The sequence below is a fragment of the Rhipicephalus sanguineus genome, chromosome 1 (assembly GCF_013339695.2).
Source record: "Rhipicephalus sanguineus isolate Rsan-2018 chromosome 1, BIME_Rsan_1.4, whole genome shotgun sequence".
Lineage (NCBI taxonomy): Eukaryota > Metazoa > Arthropoda > Arachnida > Ixodida > Ixodidae > Rhipicephalus > Rhipicephalus sanguineus.
In genome coordinates, this window is record NC_051176.1 from 89,581,394 (window position 1) to 89,600,993 (window position 19,600).

General features: G+C 48.1%; 1 protein-coding gene across 1 annotated transcript in view; it reads left to right on the forward strand.

The window, feature by feature from the left end:
• LOC119406575 (zinc finger protein 271-like) overlaps positions 1-19,600 on the forward strand; it is a 70,581-nt gene that overhangs the window by 27,828 nt on the left and 23,153 nt on the right. Inside the window, exons 3-4 of the mRNA XM_049411449.1 lie at positions 13,123-13,354; positions 16,178-16,284. Coding sequence (XP_049267406.1) covers positions 13,123-13,354; positions 16,178-16,284 — 339 coding nt within the window. The remainder of the gene's footprint in view (positions 1-13,122; positions 13,355-16,177; positions 16,285-19,600) is intronic.

The window sequence follows — 19,600 nt, forward strand, 5'->3', positions numbered from 1 at the left end:
AGCAAAACGTCTCGCACTGTGAGATGATGACTCCCAGATTATACGGAGGAAGTGATTTAGTATATTGAAGCGTTGCAATACAATAAACGTTTACAGGATGGCGCTAGTTGTCGATATCCCGAATTCCTGGACATGGTTACAAAACTTCATCAGACGAAGGAAAACTGCGATAGGCAGGTGCTCTTAACGCACTTTTTTTATATGCGTTTTGATAACAACCCACACACAATGTTTGATGTCGTTGTCAGCTTCAGCAATAACCATCCTATAAAAATTTATGCAATTCTTAGCAAGGTCTATGAAACATTTCGGCACAAGAAAATTACGGCATGAAACTGCGTCAGAAATATAAAAACTGACACCGCAACTTTATACAAAGCACGCCAATATGTAGATAATACTGAAAGTACAGTGTTGCACGAACTCCAGTAAACCGTGCTCCATTTCTGCGCAGAGCTCGATTTGTGGTTTCTGACAACACTGAATGCGGGCTTTAGGAGCGGTGCATTTCAGGGTGACGGGGGTTCCGTCGGCTTCCCTTATATAGGTCAACAACTTCCTTATAAACCTTCCGCGTTTTGCCGTTTCTTTGCAGTCAATGTTATAGCCTCGCGAACCCTTGCCACATGGAGAAAAATCAGTGTTTGTTTTCAGAACGTAGGCATACGGCCGAAATGACAACAGGTTGGCCTCTTCCAGTGCCCTGCGACGCAGTTCCCCATACAAGACACGCGGGTGTGGTGGCCGCATCACCCATGGGAAACGGTGCGAGGTAAACGCCACATTCCCAGAATTATGTGCAGTGTTGGAATTGGCACAGAAATCATGTCTGTTTGTGTTTTGCGTTTATTTTGAATGCTTTTATGAAAGAATACAACGGCTATTTATGCAATTTACTGTGCGCGGAAAGGAGTGTTTGCAGGCTGGTTTACTAGATGGCGCCACCATATCAACAATATTCGAGAGTGCACTCGCGGTCGATTGCGCCGGTTTGCGCGTCGTGTTAAAGCCCCTGAAACTCCGTTTATGTCGTGTATCTCGTAGTTGTCATAGTGTCCCATTGTGTGCGTTTTCTGTCGCCACGTACCAAGAACTCGACTTCATGTGACAGCCTTCTTTCTTTCAAGCTGAAAACTTCAGTGCAAACCAGGACGGACGGCAATGAAGAGATGAGACAAGCACTGAAAGTTATGTACCAAGTAGGCGCAACCGCAGTTTTTTTTTAGTGTTTTAACGGCGATAAAGCTTCGTGTGTCGTGCAACTTTAGTTTTGATTGGAGCTTTCGGGTGACGTCAAACTCACATTCGCCGCCGCATCCTGCAATCAACATTTTTCTGCTTCATGGCTCTCTGCGCTGAAGTACGGCAGCAATTAGCTGAAAAAGAATGTGCATGTGAATGTCGAAGCACCGCGCGAACACGGCCTACGCTCTTTGCTTCGAGCTGCAAATCCGTCGAGTGACCCTTGCAGATAAACTATTCGTTATGTAGTGTTGGTTGGGCGTGACGAGTAAAAAGCATGCACAAACAGGTGGAAATTTTAACCGTTATCAATCGGGGCAGCTAACAAACGTTGCACTAACAAACGGCTTCACGCATCAAAACACAGCAGAGGCTTAGGTCGCTAGATTAAAACTAATCACTACCGTCAAATATAGCGAGCGTCTCAGGATCTGGCAACGTTCGTTTTGTTCCGTCATGGCGGAACCCATGCAGTTATAGGTTTCAATGAATGTGTCTATGGGGAGCTTTTCCTCGAGACTCAGTATAACGATGGCGCAGACCGGCGAGACGCGCGCGGCGGCGGCTCCTGAGCGCCAGCTGTGCGCCGTGTGATGTCACTACTCCTCGCGCATGCGCAGCACGGCTCTCGAGGAGTCACTAGAAACTGCTCAACCTCGGCCAGTGTAGCTCCCGCATTAAAATGCCTTGTAAGTGTTCTGTTTTTGCTGAAAAGAGTCCTGAACCACCCCTACGTCTTGGTGATATAACACATCTTGCGGAAAGCAGCCACTGTTAACAGGTGAGCCACACATTTCAATCGGGCTCAGCAAGGAGAGTTTAGACGCGTTGGTGCTAAGTTGGCACTCTTAAATGCGAAGCATTTCTTAGCGAACTTCTGCGAGTTTGAGCGTATCTATCTAGCTGCCTACGACTTTCTGCTCTCCTGGCCGTTTCGTTAATCGGATGTATACCAAAATTGGTATGGAATAACATGACCGTATTACGAACATAAATGACAGGTCATAACATGAAAATCATGACATGCATGTCATGAACAGCATGATTTACATTCCATGGCCTTGGGGCTCTTGCAGCCATTCCGTTAATTTCACATGTACCAAAACTGGTATGACGTGACAAGAGTTCATGGCGAACATAATGACAGGTCCTAACGTGCAAATCATGACACGCATGTCATGTGCGGCAAGGCCGCGAGTGCGTCATGATGCCACGCCCGTGACGCACTCGCGGCCGTTTCGCTAGGTTGATATGCACCAAAATTGGTATTGCGCAATGTGACTGTATGAAGAACATGAATAACAGGTGGTAACATGAAAATCATGATATGCATGTCATGTATGTCATGATTTACGTGCCACGCTCATGGTGCATTCGCGGCCGTTTCGCGGGCTTCATATACACCAAAATTGGTATTGCACGACGCGACTGTATGACGAACGTAAATTAGAGGTGGTAACATGAAAATCATGACATGCGTGTCATGTACGACATGATTTACATGCCACGCTCATGATGCGCTCGCGGCCGTTTCGCTCGCTTGATATACACCAAAACTGGTATTGCGCAACGTGACTGTATCAAGAACATGAATAACAGGTGGTAACATGAAAACCATGACATGCATGTCATGATTTACATGCCACGCTCATGGTGCATTCGCGGACGTTTCACTAGCTTGATATACGCCAAAATTGGTATTCCGCGACGCTCCTGTATGGCGAACGTAAATGAGAGGTGGTAACATAAAAATCGTGACAGGCAAGTCATGTGCGACATGATTTACATGCCACGCTCATGATGCGCTCGCGGCCGTTTCGCTCGCTTGATATACACCAAAACTGGTATTGCGCAACGTGACTGTATGACAAACATATATGACAGGTGGTAACTTGAAAATTATGATATGCATATCATTTACGGCATGATTTACATTCCACGCTCATTGTCCGATCGCGGCCGTTTCGCTAGCTTGATATACACCAAAATTGGTATTACGTGACGTGAATGTATGACGAACATAAATGACAGGTGGTAACATGAAAACCATGACATGCATGTCATGTATGGCATGATTTACATGCCACGCTCATGGTGGACTCGCGGTCACTTCGCTCGTTTGATATACACCAAAATTGGTATTGTGCGATGTGACTGTATGACGAACATAAATGACAGGTCCTAGCATGCGAATTATGTTACGCATGTCATGTACGGTATGATTTACATGACACTGTTATGGTGCGCTTACGGCCGTTTAGATAACTGGATATATACCAAAATTGGTATGGCATGACACGAGTGCGTGATGAACATAAATGACCGGTCATGCAGTGTATATATCACAATATACGTTTCATTGGCATGGTATATACCACATTGTGCATGCACGCGTGCATGGCAAACCTGCGATATATGGTGAACTAGATGCAATGGCATGAATGATTTCATTTGTCTCAAAAATAAACAAAGCGGTGTATGCAGCTCTTTTCTCGCTGCTTCGCATTACATCGATTCCCACAGTGCATGAGATCTGCCGGATTTTTTCAGACGCCCTCTTTCCATGCACAGTCATATGCTCCCTCTCTTCAGGACGGCAGGCACCTGCTGTTTGGCATCACACAGCAGATAGCATCCTACTGGCCAATAGCCGACGGAAATAACGACCGCAGCGTTATTTCTGTGTCAAAGTAGATGCGCTACTTGAAACAGGGTCCGGCAACGTGCCGGTGCTGTGCTCTGCAGTGTGCTAAAATTACAGTAGCCACACTAGCGCGCGCACAAATCGCAACGGGCAAGAGGGATCGCGTTTCAACACGCCCGCTCAAGATCTTGAAGCGCGCTGAGTTAACTTCTTCGTGCCTTTCCTTATTCAGTAGCTTCCAGCGCGCTCGTCGGGACGAGAGAACAGTGAGCGCTTAAAGGACCCCTGACAGCCAAATTTTCGTTTCTGACTTTATGCTTTGATTTGATCATGACTTTGTGCCTGATAATTCCGAAACTGGATCGTAAATACTCTAATGTATCGTGTAATTAACCTAGCGTCGTCCATTATGACAAATTTTGGCATCACTTCGAAACCGCCCGCCTGAAATTCTCAGAAGCTACCGACCCCCCTCGGTGGAGCCAGGAGACGACGTACGCTTAAGCTTTGGTTCGTTGAGAACGCACTTTTTTAACCTGTGCCTTGCGTGCCAGGAAAAATTATACAACGTGGGTATGTGAAGAACTAGACGCGTTCTTCGAAACATGCGACACACCCGCCTGCCAAGCAGAGTTCCCTCTAAGAAAAGGAAAGAAAAACATGGTTCATCCCTCTGTCATAGGAATCGGTATAACACGAAAGTAAGACGTGTCTTTACAGAAGTAGTTGAATGTTTGCTGTAAATTGATATAAGAGAACTTGCACAAATAATATTGGTGTTTGGCAGCTATACCACCTTTTAACGTGGATGTACCCACGATAACGCTTGGCGGCACATCTCTGTGAGGACGACTAAGGTCCATGATCAATGATTAAACAAAGCTTTGTTGTAGCAGCAGCAGTCAACAGTGAGAGCGTAATCAGAGGAAGCGGTGTGACAGCCAGAAGAGCGTCGCTGATTAGACTCGGAAAACAAGCTAAGGTCGCCATCCCGCCGCATATTAGAGAGTTACTGAACACCACGACGGAACTAGAGGAAAACTAAAGGCGCGTCGTGTCTACCCTGTAGCCCGGTCGCGTTTTTCTCGGGGCGAGCGTAAGCGGGGATGGCGGTGTTACAGTGAGGCGAATCAGGCGGGCGTCCCAGAGCTCTTTTTAATATGGATGCATGCTATGAGCGGCGCTGAGGCTCGGGCTAAAATCGCCACCTCGCAGTACTGACAAAATTGCACTTCTATTGGAAATGCGCCGAATGGGACGGACGCCTAGCAACGACGCATTGCAGGAGCTAATCGCGGAAGCCACGGCCATAATGCAATACAGTGAAACCTCGGTGATACGATCACAGCTTATACGAATTTCGGGCTGATACGAATTTTTCGTTGGTCCCGGCCAAGGCACATTGGCCTGCAATGTAATGAAGTACGGTTGTTGCGAGCTGATTTTCACCCAGCGACGTTTGATACGAACGTACGCTACCGCCCAGGTACGGTGATGTCCGTGCTGTCGCGGAAGACGCGCCAAGCACATGCGAGCGCGGGAATCCAAGTGGGGGCATACGCGCCGCACCGCCAAATCGTCAGAATCACTGTGTAAGACACACTTTTCTTACGGTCAGAATAAACCTTCAGACGCGTCACGGCCTCCGAGATTGTGTGCGCGAATCTTTGAGGCTTTTATGTGCCTCCGTGTGCCTTCGCGTTTAGATTAGAGGATATTAACGCCGTGCTTTTTTATTCCAACGCGTAGACGCGGGCTGCGGTCGTTGTACTGTGTTTACACGAGCCTGCCTCGTGCATCAGACATCCTATGAAAGGTGGACGAGGCGCGAAAGAAGGCGAGGACGGTCTTGGCGAAGGAGTCAGGCCTCACAACGTCAACATGCGCGACCATTGATGTCGCACTTGTGCGGGCACGGCCGTAAATCTCCCAAAAACATCCCCTACACCTCCGCGATAACAAAATCATAACACAGGACCGCGGTTCTGTAATTTTGTGGCCTTGATCCATCGCGTCAAAGCGCTTCTTTCGTTACTTTCGCTGCAGTACTCCGTTATCATGAAAAAGCATACTAAAATTTGGAAGAGGCTACTGCTGTCGCGGGTCACAACGCACCTGGCTCATTAATTAAATACGCGCGTACGGGCCGTATATTTACGAGTGCTCATATGATTGCCCACATCTAAAAACTTAACTGACAATAATTCAGGGTTCTTCCTAACGTTGCTGCGGCCCTGAAGAATAATAAATGAAAATTTACGCCAGCTTTCTTTTGTCACATGCTAATTTCCCATACTTTCTGGTGATACAAATTTCGGATGATACGAATATTTTGGTGGTCCCGTGAGATTCGTATCACCGAGGTTTCACTGTACATCACTTTACCGCTCCCAGAAGGCGACACCACCCCGCCAACCGAGCGACATGAAAGTGAGATATAAAAGGCGCGTTTGTCACGGTCTCCACCCTGTGTTACTGTGGCGCAGTGGATAGCGTGCCCGGCATCTGTTTTCGCGGACCGAGATGTCGTGGGTTCGACCCCCATTGATGAAACTTTTTAGATGCGAAGGCCTCTCTTGCTCGGGGTTATGTGCCGCGGCGTGCTAGTCCGCACTCACACTACGCATGCGCAACTCTCCTCCTTCCCTCTCTCCAACAGATGCGCGTTACACTCTCCACTTCTCTAACAGTACCTGCTTGCGCTTCTCCTGCGTTCTCGCTTCTGCTCTCGCGGCGCATGCGCTACTCTCCTCCTCTAGTCTCCTCTCCTTTAAGTGGTAGAGCGCTGCCCGCGTTCAGTCCAGCGCTTGCTTCGGTTGACGCCTCTGAAATGCGGGCTCGACATGCCGAAATTCTCTCCTGCGCAGCGCCGCGATGAGCGCCGGCGCGTACGCGTCCCCCCCCCCCCCCCTCTCTCTCTCTCTCCTCTCCTACGCTGCTCCCCTCTCGCGCGCCTGTAGACCGCGTTCCCCGCTCGCCCTGTGAGAATTACCGGCCAGGCTAGAGGGAAGACACGACGCGCGTAGTGTTCCTCTTCGCGTTCCACGACGCGAGGTCGGTAGCATGCCCAACGAACGCCAACGGAACGCGATCGTGCAAGTGCTCCGGCTTCGCATCGCCTCATGGTCCTCTTTAGCGGGAAATGGTGTAATTGTTTTGTTCAACTTTTTATTTGCCATCTGATCGTGTGCATTTTTCTTGTCTGTGACGTCGACAATCCTCGCTTTACACGTTCAATGTCACGCGGGGTCCCCGACTGTGTCATACTAGTGGCGCTGCCGAGAAGTGCTGACAGTTCATATTAGCAGTCACACTTACTTTAACAGCAAAATTAAAATTGCTGAAAAGCAACGTTCGCCAATAATCGTCAGTCAGGAGTACAGGGCAATCAAACACAAACATCTCGAGTTTGTAACTTTGTCGTCAGGAGTCTTTTACAGCGTGTGACAAATTCATGTGAATCCCTTCGTTCTTGACGGATTCAAGACATTCTTGCGAAAATCGATTAGTGAGGAAAGTCCGACACTGATGTCATTCAACGATTACTAATTCAGGAACACTTTAACAATCTCATTAGTATTAGTAATTTTTCTCTTTTAAGGCTGCAGGTATTAGTAATAAAAGAAATATATTGAAAAATACAGTATTAAGAATGGGAGAGGTGAGGACTCGAGCAGTGAACAGGATGATTACATGCGATAACCCTCAGTTAATATATTCGAGTGCAAAGTGCATTTAAACCCTTGAGTGTATATTTCTAGGCATTCACCATTTGTCGGCCTTATCCAGACAGCTATATAGGAATTGAGCACCCCCTGTGATCGGGTCTGGGACGGTACAAGCTCGTTCACTCTCCAGAGTGAACGAACGAGCGTGAAGCTTCGCGGTGTCCTTCCAAATCCTCCCCTTGCCTAAACACGCAATCAGCAGGCCCTGAGCATAGTGCCGAACACTAGGCCGAAGGATCTAGTCTTCTGGACATAGCTAGCATTTTACGCAAGACCTGATTAAGAGTACAGGAACACTACAGCTTCGCGACTCTGAGCTGCACTGCAGCCAGTGCGGCCGCGCATCTAAGCTATAGTTGGCAAGGGTGCAGGGGCTCTTGCAGGCGTGGCTTGTCAGGGGCGCCACTGATAAGCACCCTTATCAAAGGCACCAGCACTTGCAGCACTCCGTTCAAGTGAGTCGAGCTTCACAATGACGAGCGTACAGTCGTGTGTGCTAGGCCTGTGGTATGTGCTAGGCCAGCCTACGCATGGGTCGGTGCAGTGCCCACCCGAAGCAAACTGACCGATATCGCCATTATAAGGGCACACACAATTCACTCAGTGAATTGCCGTTACATAGTAACCGCTGGCGTTGACAATGAGAGGCACAATTTTGCGCTGCGTGAATGTTTACTGGCGTCGATGCACTGCACTGGCTTGACAATGATGATAACGCCTGGATATTAAACAACGTACAGAGACGGGGGTGCGGCTTCCACGACACAGACAATGTAATGAAAGCAAAGTTCATTTCATAGCAACGGGTGCTTGGCACGCTCGAACAGTGCAGGAGATGACAAAAAGGCTGCCCAGCGAACGTCATAATACGCAGCGCTGTGGCCTTCACTTGCAACATGCCAATCTTGCGCGAAACACCGGGCCACTAACCGATAAGCTTTATTTTCGCAGTAAGGGCTCGCTGCTGACCACTGCATGTGAATGGGGACATGACATGGTCTCCCAACTATTCCGAAAGAATGGTTCTACTGCTGCTATAAGTAAACTGCTCTGGACATTAGTAAATATTTCAACCTTGTCAAATTCTGTATTGTCGGCCCTTATTCAGCACTTAATTTGTGTTACCATAGGCGTTCGCAGGGTTCCCCATTAGTGTGGCCAAAGTTTCATAGCAGCGCCTCCTCCATCGTCCCCTTTGGTCGAGTCCAAAAGACAATATACTTCACAGTGGATGTAAAAATGAAAATGAGGCGCAGGTGGGCTTCTTACAATGGCCTGCCTGTGGTCCCTGGCTGTCCGTGCTCCTGGAATGCAACATCAGGAGCCTTATGAAAGGCCTGCGTGGCCATAACCCTGCTCTTAAACAGTGACGGGACAGGTCCAACTGAATAAAAGTATGGGGTAGATTTTCCGCCCCCCCCCCACCCATTAGATGATTAGGGGGTTGGCGGCCTGCCCCCCGTACCCCCGGCCTCCCGGGCCCACGCCTACGATTGTTCCAATTTGGAACCTATGCCGATAACCTATTCTTCCCAACAGCGCACGGCACTTCCGCATCATGAGACATCCGACATCAGGTCATGTGTCATTGCTTACGTCGGCTCCTTCCGAACGTTCCACAACGACGTGCGCAGTACATCTGCAGCCCTCCCAGAGCTGCGAGTGTGTGTCACTCTTGCGGCTGCTACGACCGCCAGCGCCATAAGTATATTAACGCGATAGCGTTAAAGAGCTCGTATCGCAGAAATTCCGCCGTCGGCGTCGGCACCGTTGGTTGTGAGCGAAAAATCATCATCTTGTCCGTGACCGAAAAATCGAAAAAGCTGCAAATAAAATAAATAATAAAAATGTTGGGTCCGAGTGGGAATCGAACCCAGGCCGTCGGCGTGGCAAGCGGGTGTTCTACCACACAGCGACGCCTCTGCTTGGAGCTGCACTGAAAGTAACTTTGATGCTTCCCAAAAATACGCGTCCTGCACACAGGTGTCACAGTACGAGATGTAATATGGCAGTAATATTGCGTGGTACAAGCGTACACAGGCGTCCACTGTTAAAGGGAACATCGGAGCGTGTGGCGGCAGCTCTGCGCCACCGCCGGCCAGAGGCTGCAACGAGTTTTGTGCAGGCGCAGTGTGCGCTGTGAGTCGTGCTCTTTCGTCATCTGCTGCCGTCTGCTTCCGCGCTGCAAATCGTCGCGAAGCGAACCGCTGACGCAACGAAAGCGCACCGGGCACGGTGCTCACTGCGTCTGCGCGAATCTCGTTGCGGCCGAAGGCCGGCGGTGGCGCCGAGCTGCCGCCACACGCTCCGATGTTCCCTTTAACAGTGGACGCCTGTGTACATTACCATCGGACGTCACACCACGTCAATATAATAATGACTTCTTGGTTTAAAGACAGCCACCCTTTACAAAAGGCACACACATTACTGCGCGTATTCCCTTAAGACCACGTAGTGGGTGCATCGCAGCTTCGAAAAAGGTTCTCGCGCATAATTGCTCCTGGTTTAAAGCATGCTACCCATTGCATAAGGCACACACCTTATTGCGCACATTCTGTTAAACACTCGTAGTGTTCGAAGTGCGCACTAGGGGCAGGATATTGCTATCGCGTTCAACTCTTAAAGGCGAAGCTTAAGCGTCCCCCAATTTTTTCACGTACCATGCCGATCACATCGACCATAGCGAAGGGGCCTCGCATTCGTGCGTAATCCGCATGTTCTAGAAAATGAATCAAATAGTTTTCCGATCAATGCTGCGTAATTTTGTCAATTTCCTCTTTAAAGGAGCCTTGCAATACGTTTCTGAGTTATAATGACATAGTTTCCCTATTAGCGCACATGCTTCACGACTCACTTGCGGCTACAATTTTTAGAATCCATTAAGTACGAGTGGACTTGCAGGTATTTGTCGCACGCTTCAAGAGCTTTCTTTCTCCTTCCGTGCCAGCGAGCGCGCTGAAAGCTACACGGGGAGCGGAATCACAAGGGGTCAGGAAGATGCGTCCCTTCGTCAGCGCGCGTCATGACCTTGAGCACTTTCTTTTCTTGTTTATCTTCGAACGCGCGGCTTACTTTAAGTGGACGCCGCGGCATTCCGCGGCGTCCACGGTAACTGCGCAGCTCAGGATGCTTAAATCACTCAACCGGCGTGTACGTGGGTATGTGGCGCAGAAATGTGGGCATATTGCATCACTTGTAGAGAGAAGACGGAGCAATTTGTTACTTACTTTGAGAACTGCAAACTCCAGAACGTCTTTAGGAGGGTGTCAACTTGAGCTTGTTGGCATGGCTTCATCGTCGGAAACAGCGCGAGCACACGGGACTAGAAAGACCCAGGACTTTGCGCTGACTAACAACATGAGCGTTTATTTCGTGCGAACACATATATACGCTTCCTTGGAAATAGGTAAACAAGAAAGGATGAGGGAAAGGGGAAGCCCTGCGCCGTGACTAGTGCATGAAAAAGCAAACATTATTCACGGAGCTACTTAATCTCCTTGTTGGTTAGTGCGATAGACGGTGCGCTTACACATGATGGCCCAATGGAATGAATCGTGAACGCTTCATATATTTCCCGGGCGTGGCAGTCACGATATCTGCGTAAGATACGCGTCTGTTCGAAACTCGGAGTGCAACCGCACTCGGCACAGTGGATTGCCAGATTGCTTCCAGTCTTGTCCTTGAGATTGTTCTTGTGCTCTCGCAGCCGATCAATAACGCAACGCCCTGTTTGCCCAACGGAGCGGCCACCGCAGGACGTTGGTATCTCATAGACGACCTCCGTCTTGCAGGGCAAAAGCCGCGTCGCATGTTGCTTCGCATGTTACTTCTTGATTTTTTATCGTGAGAACTCGGCAGAGAGCCGCATCATGGTTGACGAGATCTTAGAGTGCTTTGGTGCTAACTTTCCTGGACTTTCGTTTACGAGGGAGCTTCCTGAGGACGGTCAACTACGCTTCCTGGACCTCAAGATGATGTTTAGTGCAGAGCACACGTGTTGGGAGTATTCACCTCGTTCAAAGAAAGACTTGCTTCCATTTTTATCTCTTTATTCTAAGCTTGTCAAAGGGGCTATCGCGCTCTCCGCTATGAAGAATGCTCTTGTTAGGTCATGTCAGCATCAAATCGCCTCAAGCTTTGCCAATCAAGTGCGCAGGTTGAAGAAGGCTGGCTTCTCTGACCAATTCCTGTCAGGGTTGGCCGAAGTCATCCTGAAGGAGCACCGTAAGCCGACGAAGCCTCGGGCTGTAGACGACAGGGCAAGTGTGGCGGTCATACCCTATCTGCACGGTGTTTCGCAAAAAATCAAGAAGGCTGCTGCACGTGCCAGCGTAAGGGTGCTGTTCTCGGCGCCAATCAAACTAGGATCACTGTGCAAAAAAGTGAAGCCCCTCGCCCAAATCCTTCCATTTGCAAGAAGCAACATGCGACGCGGTTTGTGCCCTGCAAGACTGAGGTCGTCTATGAGATACCAACGTTCTGCGGTGGCCGCTACGTTGGGCAAACAGGGCGTTGCGTTAATGATCGGCTGCGAGAGCACAAGAACAATCTCAAGGACAAGACTGGAAGCAATCTGGCAATCCACTGTGCCGAGCGCGGTTGCACTCTGAGTTTCGAACAGACGCGTATCTTACGCAGATATCGTGACTGCCACGCCCGGGAAATATATGAAGCGTTCACGATTCGTTCCATTGGGCCATCATGTGTAAGCGCACCGTCTATCGCACTAACCAACAAGGAGATTAATTAGCTCCGTGAATAATGTTTGCTTTTTCATGCACTAGTCACGGCGCAGGCGTAGGGCTTCCCCTTTCCCTCATCCTTTCTTGTTTATCTATTTCCAAGGAAGCGTATATATGTGTTCGCACGAAACAAACGCTCATGTTGTTAGTCAGCGCAAAGTCCTGTCTGTCTTTCTAGTCCCGTGTGCTCGCGCTGTTTCCGACGATGAATCCAGACCGTCTGCTGTGCTATAACGTTTGGCTCGAGCGTTCTCACGGGCCTCGACTACCGATCGGCAGCGTTTTCTGACCGTGCTCAAAAAGTGTTACGGTGCCCCTTTAACAAATATTTTCGTCAAAATTACGGTGTCGATTATTTTATTTTTCATGCGAAGCATTTCTTAGCGAACCAAAGCCACTTTCAGCGTGTCTTGTCTGTCTTGTCTGTCTTGTCTGTCTGTCTGTCTGTCTGTCTGTCTGTCTGTCTGTCTGTCTGTCTTGTCTACTCCTTCACTATATCTTTTGTATACATGTGGTCAGAAGATGTCTTTTTCTTCCTCTGTGTTTATCGTTTGTGCATTAAATGTTCCAATGTTTTATTGCTGCTGAACCAGAGCCCGATTCTCGTAATTAGAAATGCCTTATCTTAGGACTGATATTAGGCAAACAGGCTTCCCATAAAAGCTATATTCTGTTCGCCAAGGTCTCTATTTACACAACTTCTTGGTCTCCTTGCATAAAAGCAATTAATATACCTTATAACGTTCCATTGTCCGATTACACGCAGGAATGCTACTGGCTCCACGCAAAGGGCACAACGCAACGATATCAACGATGCCTACGATGACGTCGACCGCGGCGTGAAGGCATCAGGGGAACGCCCATACATATGCGAAATGTGTGAAACATCGTTTAAACGCAAATATAGCCTCGTACATCATCTCCGTACACATTCCGACGAGAAGCCCTTTCATTGCGTCAAATGTCCCAAATCGTTTAAACGGAAAGATCACCTCGTGGTACATCTCCGTGCACATACCGGAGAAAAACGCTTTCATTGCGTCAAATGCCGCAAATCGTATAGTGTGAAACGTAATCTCGTGACACATCTCCGTACGCATACAGGGAACGAGCCGTATTGTTGCAACTTATGTCCTTCATCATTTGCATGCATGTCTGCTCTCGCGCAGCATCACCGCACGCATACAGGCGAAAAGCCCCATAGGTGCGATATATGTGGCAAATTGTTTTTATGGAAATATTATCTCGAAATACATCTTCACACCCATGCAGCGAACAAGCGATATCGTTGCAAGCTATGCCTAAAATCATTTGCGTACAGGAGTCTACTCACGAGGCATCACCGCACGCACACGGGCGAGAAGCCCTATCGATGCGACATATGCGGCAGATCGTTTGCACGGAAGGATTATGTCCTTTCACATCGTCTTACAGACTTACTCATAAAGGCGATAAGCAATTCAAGTGCGCGATGTGCAATAAATCCTTCACGCAGCTCAGATATCTTCGAAAGCATGAACGCAAGCAAAAATGCGAGAGGCCGTAAAACTTATAAATATGGTGTCAATCTTGGCTTACATTGTCATCACTTAAAAAGAAACATCAGCGCATGCATAAAAGGGAGAAAGCCTAAGAAGGCAAAAAGAAAATCTAGATCACTTAGTGCTGTATCAAGAACCAACTGCCCTGTTTTATGGCAAGATTTGTAAGAAGTCATCCGCGCAGAAAGAAAAACACGTAATCGCCTTATCCATCATTCCAGTTTCCGCGGCGGTTTTTGTTGGGCAACAAATGCTCGAAGGTCAGAGGACATGAGTGCTGAATGTTTACATTATTTGTGCGACTGCTTTTTTCATAGATTTGCTTTAATTCCCCTTATGATACGCACACGTGCCTGTTGTGGCAGGGAATTAGGAGTGCATAAATCAATCCTAAATGTCCACTTTTACAAGTCGTGAGCAAGCAGTGCAGAGCAAACAATTATACTTCTGTTCCTTCGTAAACTACAAAGTTGATTAAAAGCAGGCTTGTCATAAGTAGGCATTTTTATCGTGAAAAGCAGCTGAACGAAATTCCCCAACAACGTTGACTGCCTTTTGTAAATTACGGGAAGGGAGTTCATCGTCCGAATACTTTTGAATGGTGCAATGCTGAATAATTCTGGAAATCCTTCCCACTGTTTGCTGTTCGCTTCGCTGTTTGGATGTAGTTGTGCTAAGTATCTTTCTGGACAAACCCAAAGCGACTGCATTTGTGTGTATTGTGAAATCACAGTTAAGACGTCCATACTGTTCCCTCAGTGAAGAGTAATTAGCAATTTCTGCCATGAAATTCGGTTTTGTCTAGTCATGCCTGTCCTAATTGTCGAGATACAAGTGCTGCAAACATGGCCTTCTTACTTCCATCTTTAACATTTTTTTTCTTTGCCGAGCATATCGCTCGTGAGAGTTGAGGTTAAGATCATGAGGTGTTTCAATGTGCGATCAACATAAGCTGCAAACATTCTTTTACTGTGTGTTACCATGGAAGCACATTTTATAAAATTTCAGTGGCAGTTTTTTTTTCTGTGCCAGGCGTCTGTTCTGACTCGGTGCTTTGTACGTACAACTGTAAATTTGACAAATGCATTCATGCAAGCGAAAAATAACACCAAATACAGCTTCAATGTATAAGTACGGTAGATCTTCATCTTCCCAGAACCTTGGTCGACAATTAAAGAAAATATGTTGGACGAATCATCGGTAAATGACCACTACACATTAGAAACTAAGCATTAAACCCAAGCTAAAAAAAGTCTACCGGGCAGAGTGAATACTGGACCAAATTTCGCGATTAAAGGTATGCGGGGCAGGAAAGCATAGATTCCCTCGAAAGCTTGGCCTTGAGCATGCTCAATACTTTGGAATCCCACACCAGGCCAAAGTAACTACGAGGACGCCGGTTGTTGACCGCCATCTTCAACATTTATGGGTGGTGCGACGCAGCCACCTAACATGAAAGAGGTATAAATGTAACCGCACATTGAGAATCCCCATAGCAAATTTCACAAAAGAAGCAGAAGCATATGCAACGGAACTCTGCAGGCAGAATTGCAACCGCACCTGAGACAGCTTGCAGGAAACGCTTAACACCCGAAAAACGTGGCGATGCTCAAGACACACGATAGGCTAGAGCATGAGCGAAGTGGCCACGGGGCAACAGATCCAAAAGCATATTCTCTACCACCCCGGCACGAAGGACGACGTTCTCGAAGAGTTACGGAAGAAATACATCGCAGACACGGTCCCCGCTTTCACGGCGCGCGGCGAATACGGAGGCGAGTAGAATGAGCAGATGGACTAGCCCATCAAAATGTCCGGGCCACTCGGAGAAAATTCGGTCTAACCAGAAATACCACTCCAGGAAGGGACAAGGACACGAAGAAAATCCTGGGCGTCTTAGATGAAAAATAGACAGCGGAGATCCTACCGAGTACGGAACATCGCAGAAGTGCCTCCAGAGTGGAAACACTCAGATATAACCCTAAACACTAACTACAAAGGCCGTAGCAATTTGACTCTTCGTCCCATCTCGCTATTGCCTTGCCTAGGCAAGCGTTTAGAGCACGTTGTCCTGAACTCACTCAACAAGTACATAGAGAAGAATTCTGGCCGAACGTTATAAACCCCAGGTGGTCGAAATTTCGGGAACGATCCACTACGGCGTCTCTCATAATCATATGGTGGTTTTGGAACGTTAACACCCAAAAATTGTTAGAGTTCCGGCCAACGACCATGTACGTTTTCCGTGCTCATCTCTCGGCGCATCACGTACTCCTGCAGCTCAAGGAGGACATTTTAGACATCACGCCGAATATAACGGGCACCCTACCAGCGCCTGAGGGAGCTTTCGACAACGTCTCTCACGAGTCAATTCTACGAAATCTGTGGTACGCAGTGTGGCAGACGCACCTACATCTGTGTGCGATAATCTCTCAATGGTCGCATGGAAATGGTTTGGCTGGGACAGCTCGGAACAAAGAAAGAAATTATACCCTCAGGAGGCGCCTTTACGTCATCGGATATCTGTAAACTGGCAATGCTGAAGCTCCCTGACATTCTGGACGTGGTAACCGAGATTCGCCATGCTATACACGCAGACATCATGATGTGGACTGGCAGAGGATCCCCGGAGGAGCAGCAACACGCTCTTCAAGCTTCCGCAGAGGCCGTGAGAGTGTTAAGAAATGCAGATTACAACGCGTCCCAGATAAACTGGCTATGATCACTGTGTGACAAAAATCAAAAAAACAAGATCCCCCAAAGGATTTGGAAATACTACTCGAGGGATATCTGGCTTGTTCATTCGATGCTAAAAACCTTTATTACTCACTGTCCCATGAAAAAGTGCTCAATTGCATTGGAAGCAGCATTGATAGCTGTGGCGCATTATCCTTTCAGAATTTATCGAGTGCTTCTACTGCTGGTTTTCTGGAACTGCTGGAGCTTTAGTTGAGGTCTACTTTCTCAAACTGTGCAGGGAATCTTTATTTGCACCGGACAGGTGTACGTATAGGGTCGTCAGTAGCGCCTGTCCTATGTGACTTATATGTAGCCAGCCTTGACAGGGTGTTGCATAAGCGGCTACGGGAGTCTCAAGTCTCAAGTCGCAAGGGTATTTAGGTTCGTAGATGATTACCTACTTTTAATGCATACATATTATTTAGGATTTTAAACAGAGCCTAATGATTTGCTGACCATTTTTCATGAATCTATAGCGCCACTTGTGACGTGTGAAGTGCCACAAGAGTCGTGCACCCATTTTTAGACCTAAGGTTGAAACCTGAACATGTCTGCTGGTCGTATGAACTGCGCCCAGGGAAGCCCTTTGCTCCGATTTGACTGCGCGCACTCTAAGCTTGTAAAGAGGGCATTGGTGAGGGCTTGTTACACAAATGCTTTGCGTAAGTCGTGCACGCACTGCATTGATTCAAGTTTTCAGAAGCAAACGGAGCGCCTGGCTTTGGCAGGATACGCTTCACACGTGCTATTAGCCGCTGCGGAATGCATGCTCCGAGGCATGAAAAAAGCCGACAGAGTTCAGTATCAGGTGCCTGTTCTAAGAAAAAGATTCGTGGTGGTGCCATACATGCATAGGTTGTCACGCAACTTGAAAAATATCGCACGGCGTTACAATATCAGGATGGCATTTTGAGCCCCTGAGAAGCTCTCCAAGTTGTTCAGAGCAGTGAACGCTCTCCCTGGGGAAAGGGACAAATGCGGAACAAAGTACCGCCATCCCTTTGTGCCGTGTGAAGAAGTCGTGTACTCCCCGCCACTGTCATCCGGCAGGTATTACGTCGGATAAATGGGTAGGTGTCTTAGAGAGCATCAGCAGAACCTGTCAGCGGTCGCGTTCAGTCATCTAGCAATGCACTGCCGTGCTTGTGGCTGCTCCCCGCAATTTGGGAGGATGCACTGTCATAGCCAGGCACGGCGAGCAAATTGTTAGAGAAATTTTAGAGGCCGTCGAAATTCAGACGCTTGGTGAAAGATGTGTCAGCACGCCTTCACTGTCCCTCTCCAAGAAGTACACTACCTACAGCGCATGCCTTTTCAATTGCTCTTTTTACCCGTTTTTATCTCTGTCTCGTGCAACTGCCAAGGCTTGTTTGGTTTTATCGTGGTTCTCGGTCGGTCTTAGGTTTATTTATACATCCTGTAGTTTCGTTTTGTATATCGGGGGCGTGCGTAATGTTTTCAGGATTTTTTACCTGCGCTGTCACCTTTGCTTGAACGTCCTTTTCGACAATCTGTTGTCACGAAGCTTTTTCTTCGCTTCATTTCTAGTAATCTTTTCCGTTGCTTTGATGTTCGCCATAAAAAATCCTTGCGTTCAAAGCAATAAATCTGTTGCGATTTCAGCGCTGTGTGTCTGTCTCGATCCATAGGTGTTCTGTCTTTTTGCGCTGGTAAAATTTGTCATTAAAGTACTGAAGGAAGCCGACGTAGTCAAGATCACGCTGATCAGTATGCGCACCTTCCAAGAACAACATACGAAAGTGTTGCGTTGTGGAATAGAGTGTTGGATGAGGCATCTAAGGCTGTCGCCATCATAAAACAAATGTCGACACCCTTTCGTGGAGTCTGAACGAAAGCAGTTCGCCAACTCTCACGGCACAATGTACACGGAGAGTACAAACTCAGATTCCCACGTCGTCAGCCTCCTGGACTACACCCTTCGTGAGAGAGAGAGAGATAATAATCTTTAATGAAAATCCCAGAGAGGTTAGCCTTGTTTGTCGCCTGGCTTGCTACTCCGGGTGTCGGGTGATGCTGTGGTATATACAATAAATCACATACACACACATGGTACGTTCAGTCACATGCGCATAATGTCACATACACAAAAGAGTCAGTCACAAATTTTGGTGTAGTCCAGTGTTCCTCAAGAACACCAACAGCGCTTTGGTGTTGCGCATCGCGAAATCGCTGTCTTGCCACGGCCCGAGAAGGTGCCGCAGTTCCAAGCTCGAGCCGCGTTGCAAATTAAGTTCTGCCTTCAGAATCTCGTCGTAGCGGGAACAGTGGCAGAGTACGTGCTTTAAGCCTTCCCGAGTATTACATGTCGTGCACTTGGGTGAGTCTGACTGCCTGATTTTGTGCTTGAAGTATTTCGTATAGGCAACGTCGAGTCTCAGCCGATGAATGCACGTTTCGTCTTGTCTGGTTAGTCCCTCTGGCATATAAAAGTTACACGTCGGGTCTATTCTGTGCTGCGGTCCGTACTGGTTATTTGCATCGCACAATATTGTTCGCTGTAGATTCCGCGCGAACGCAGATACCATAGTCGCTGCATCTTTCCTTAAAAAAGGAATGTCGATTTTCTCAGATGCCGTGTCATGTGCAGCTCTGGCAGCGGTCTCAGCACGAACATTCCCTTCTATGCCGTAGTATGCTGGTAGCCGCTGCAGTACTACATCGTGGTGTAGCTCATGAGCATTATTGCCTAGGCGCCTGATGTCCAGGACTAGTTCATCTTGCGTACGTGGTGATTTTAGGGACTACAGTACGGCTCATGAGTCGGAGAATATCACCCAAGAGTCAGGTCTCTGATCTTTGATATATGCAAGCGCCCGCCTCCGCAGTGCAGCCAGCTCATTGGCAGAGGCGGAAGTACGGTGACTGAGAGTGGCTGCGATGGTGACATTCGTCGACGGTATCCACACAACCTACAGCAGATGATCCATCTGTGACAGACCCATC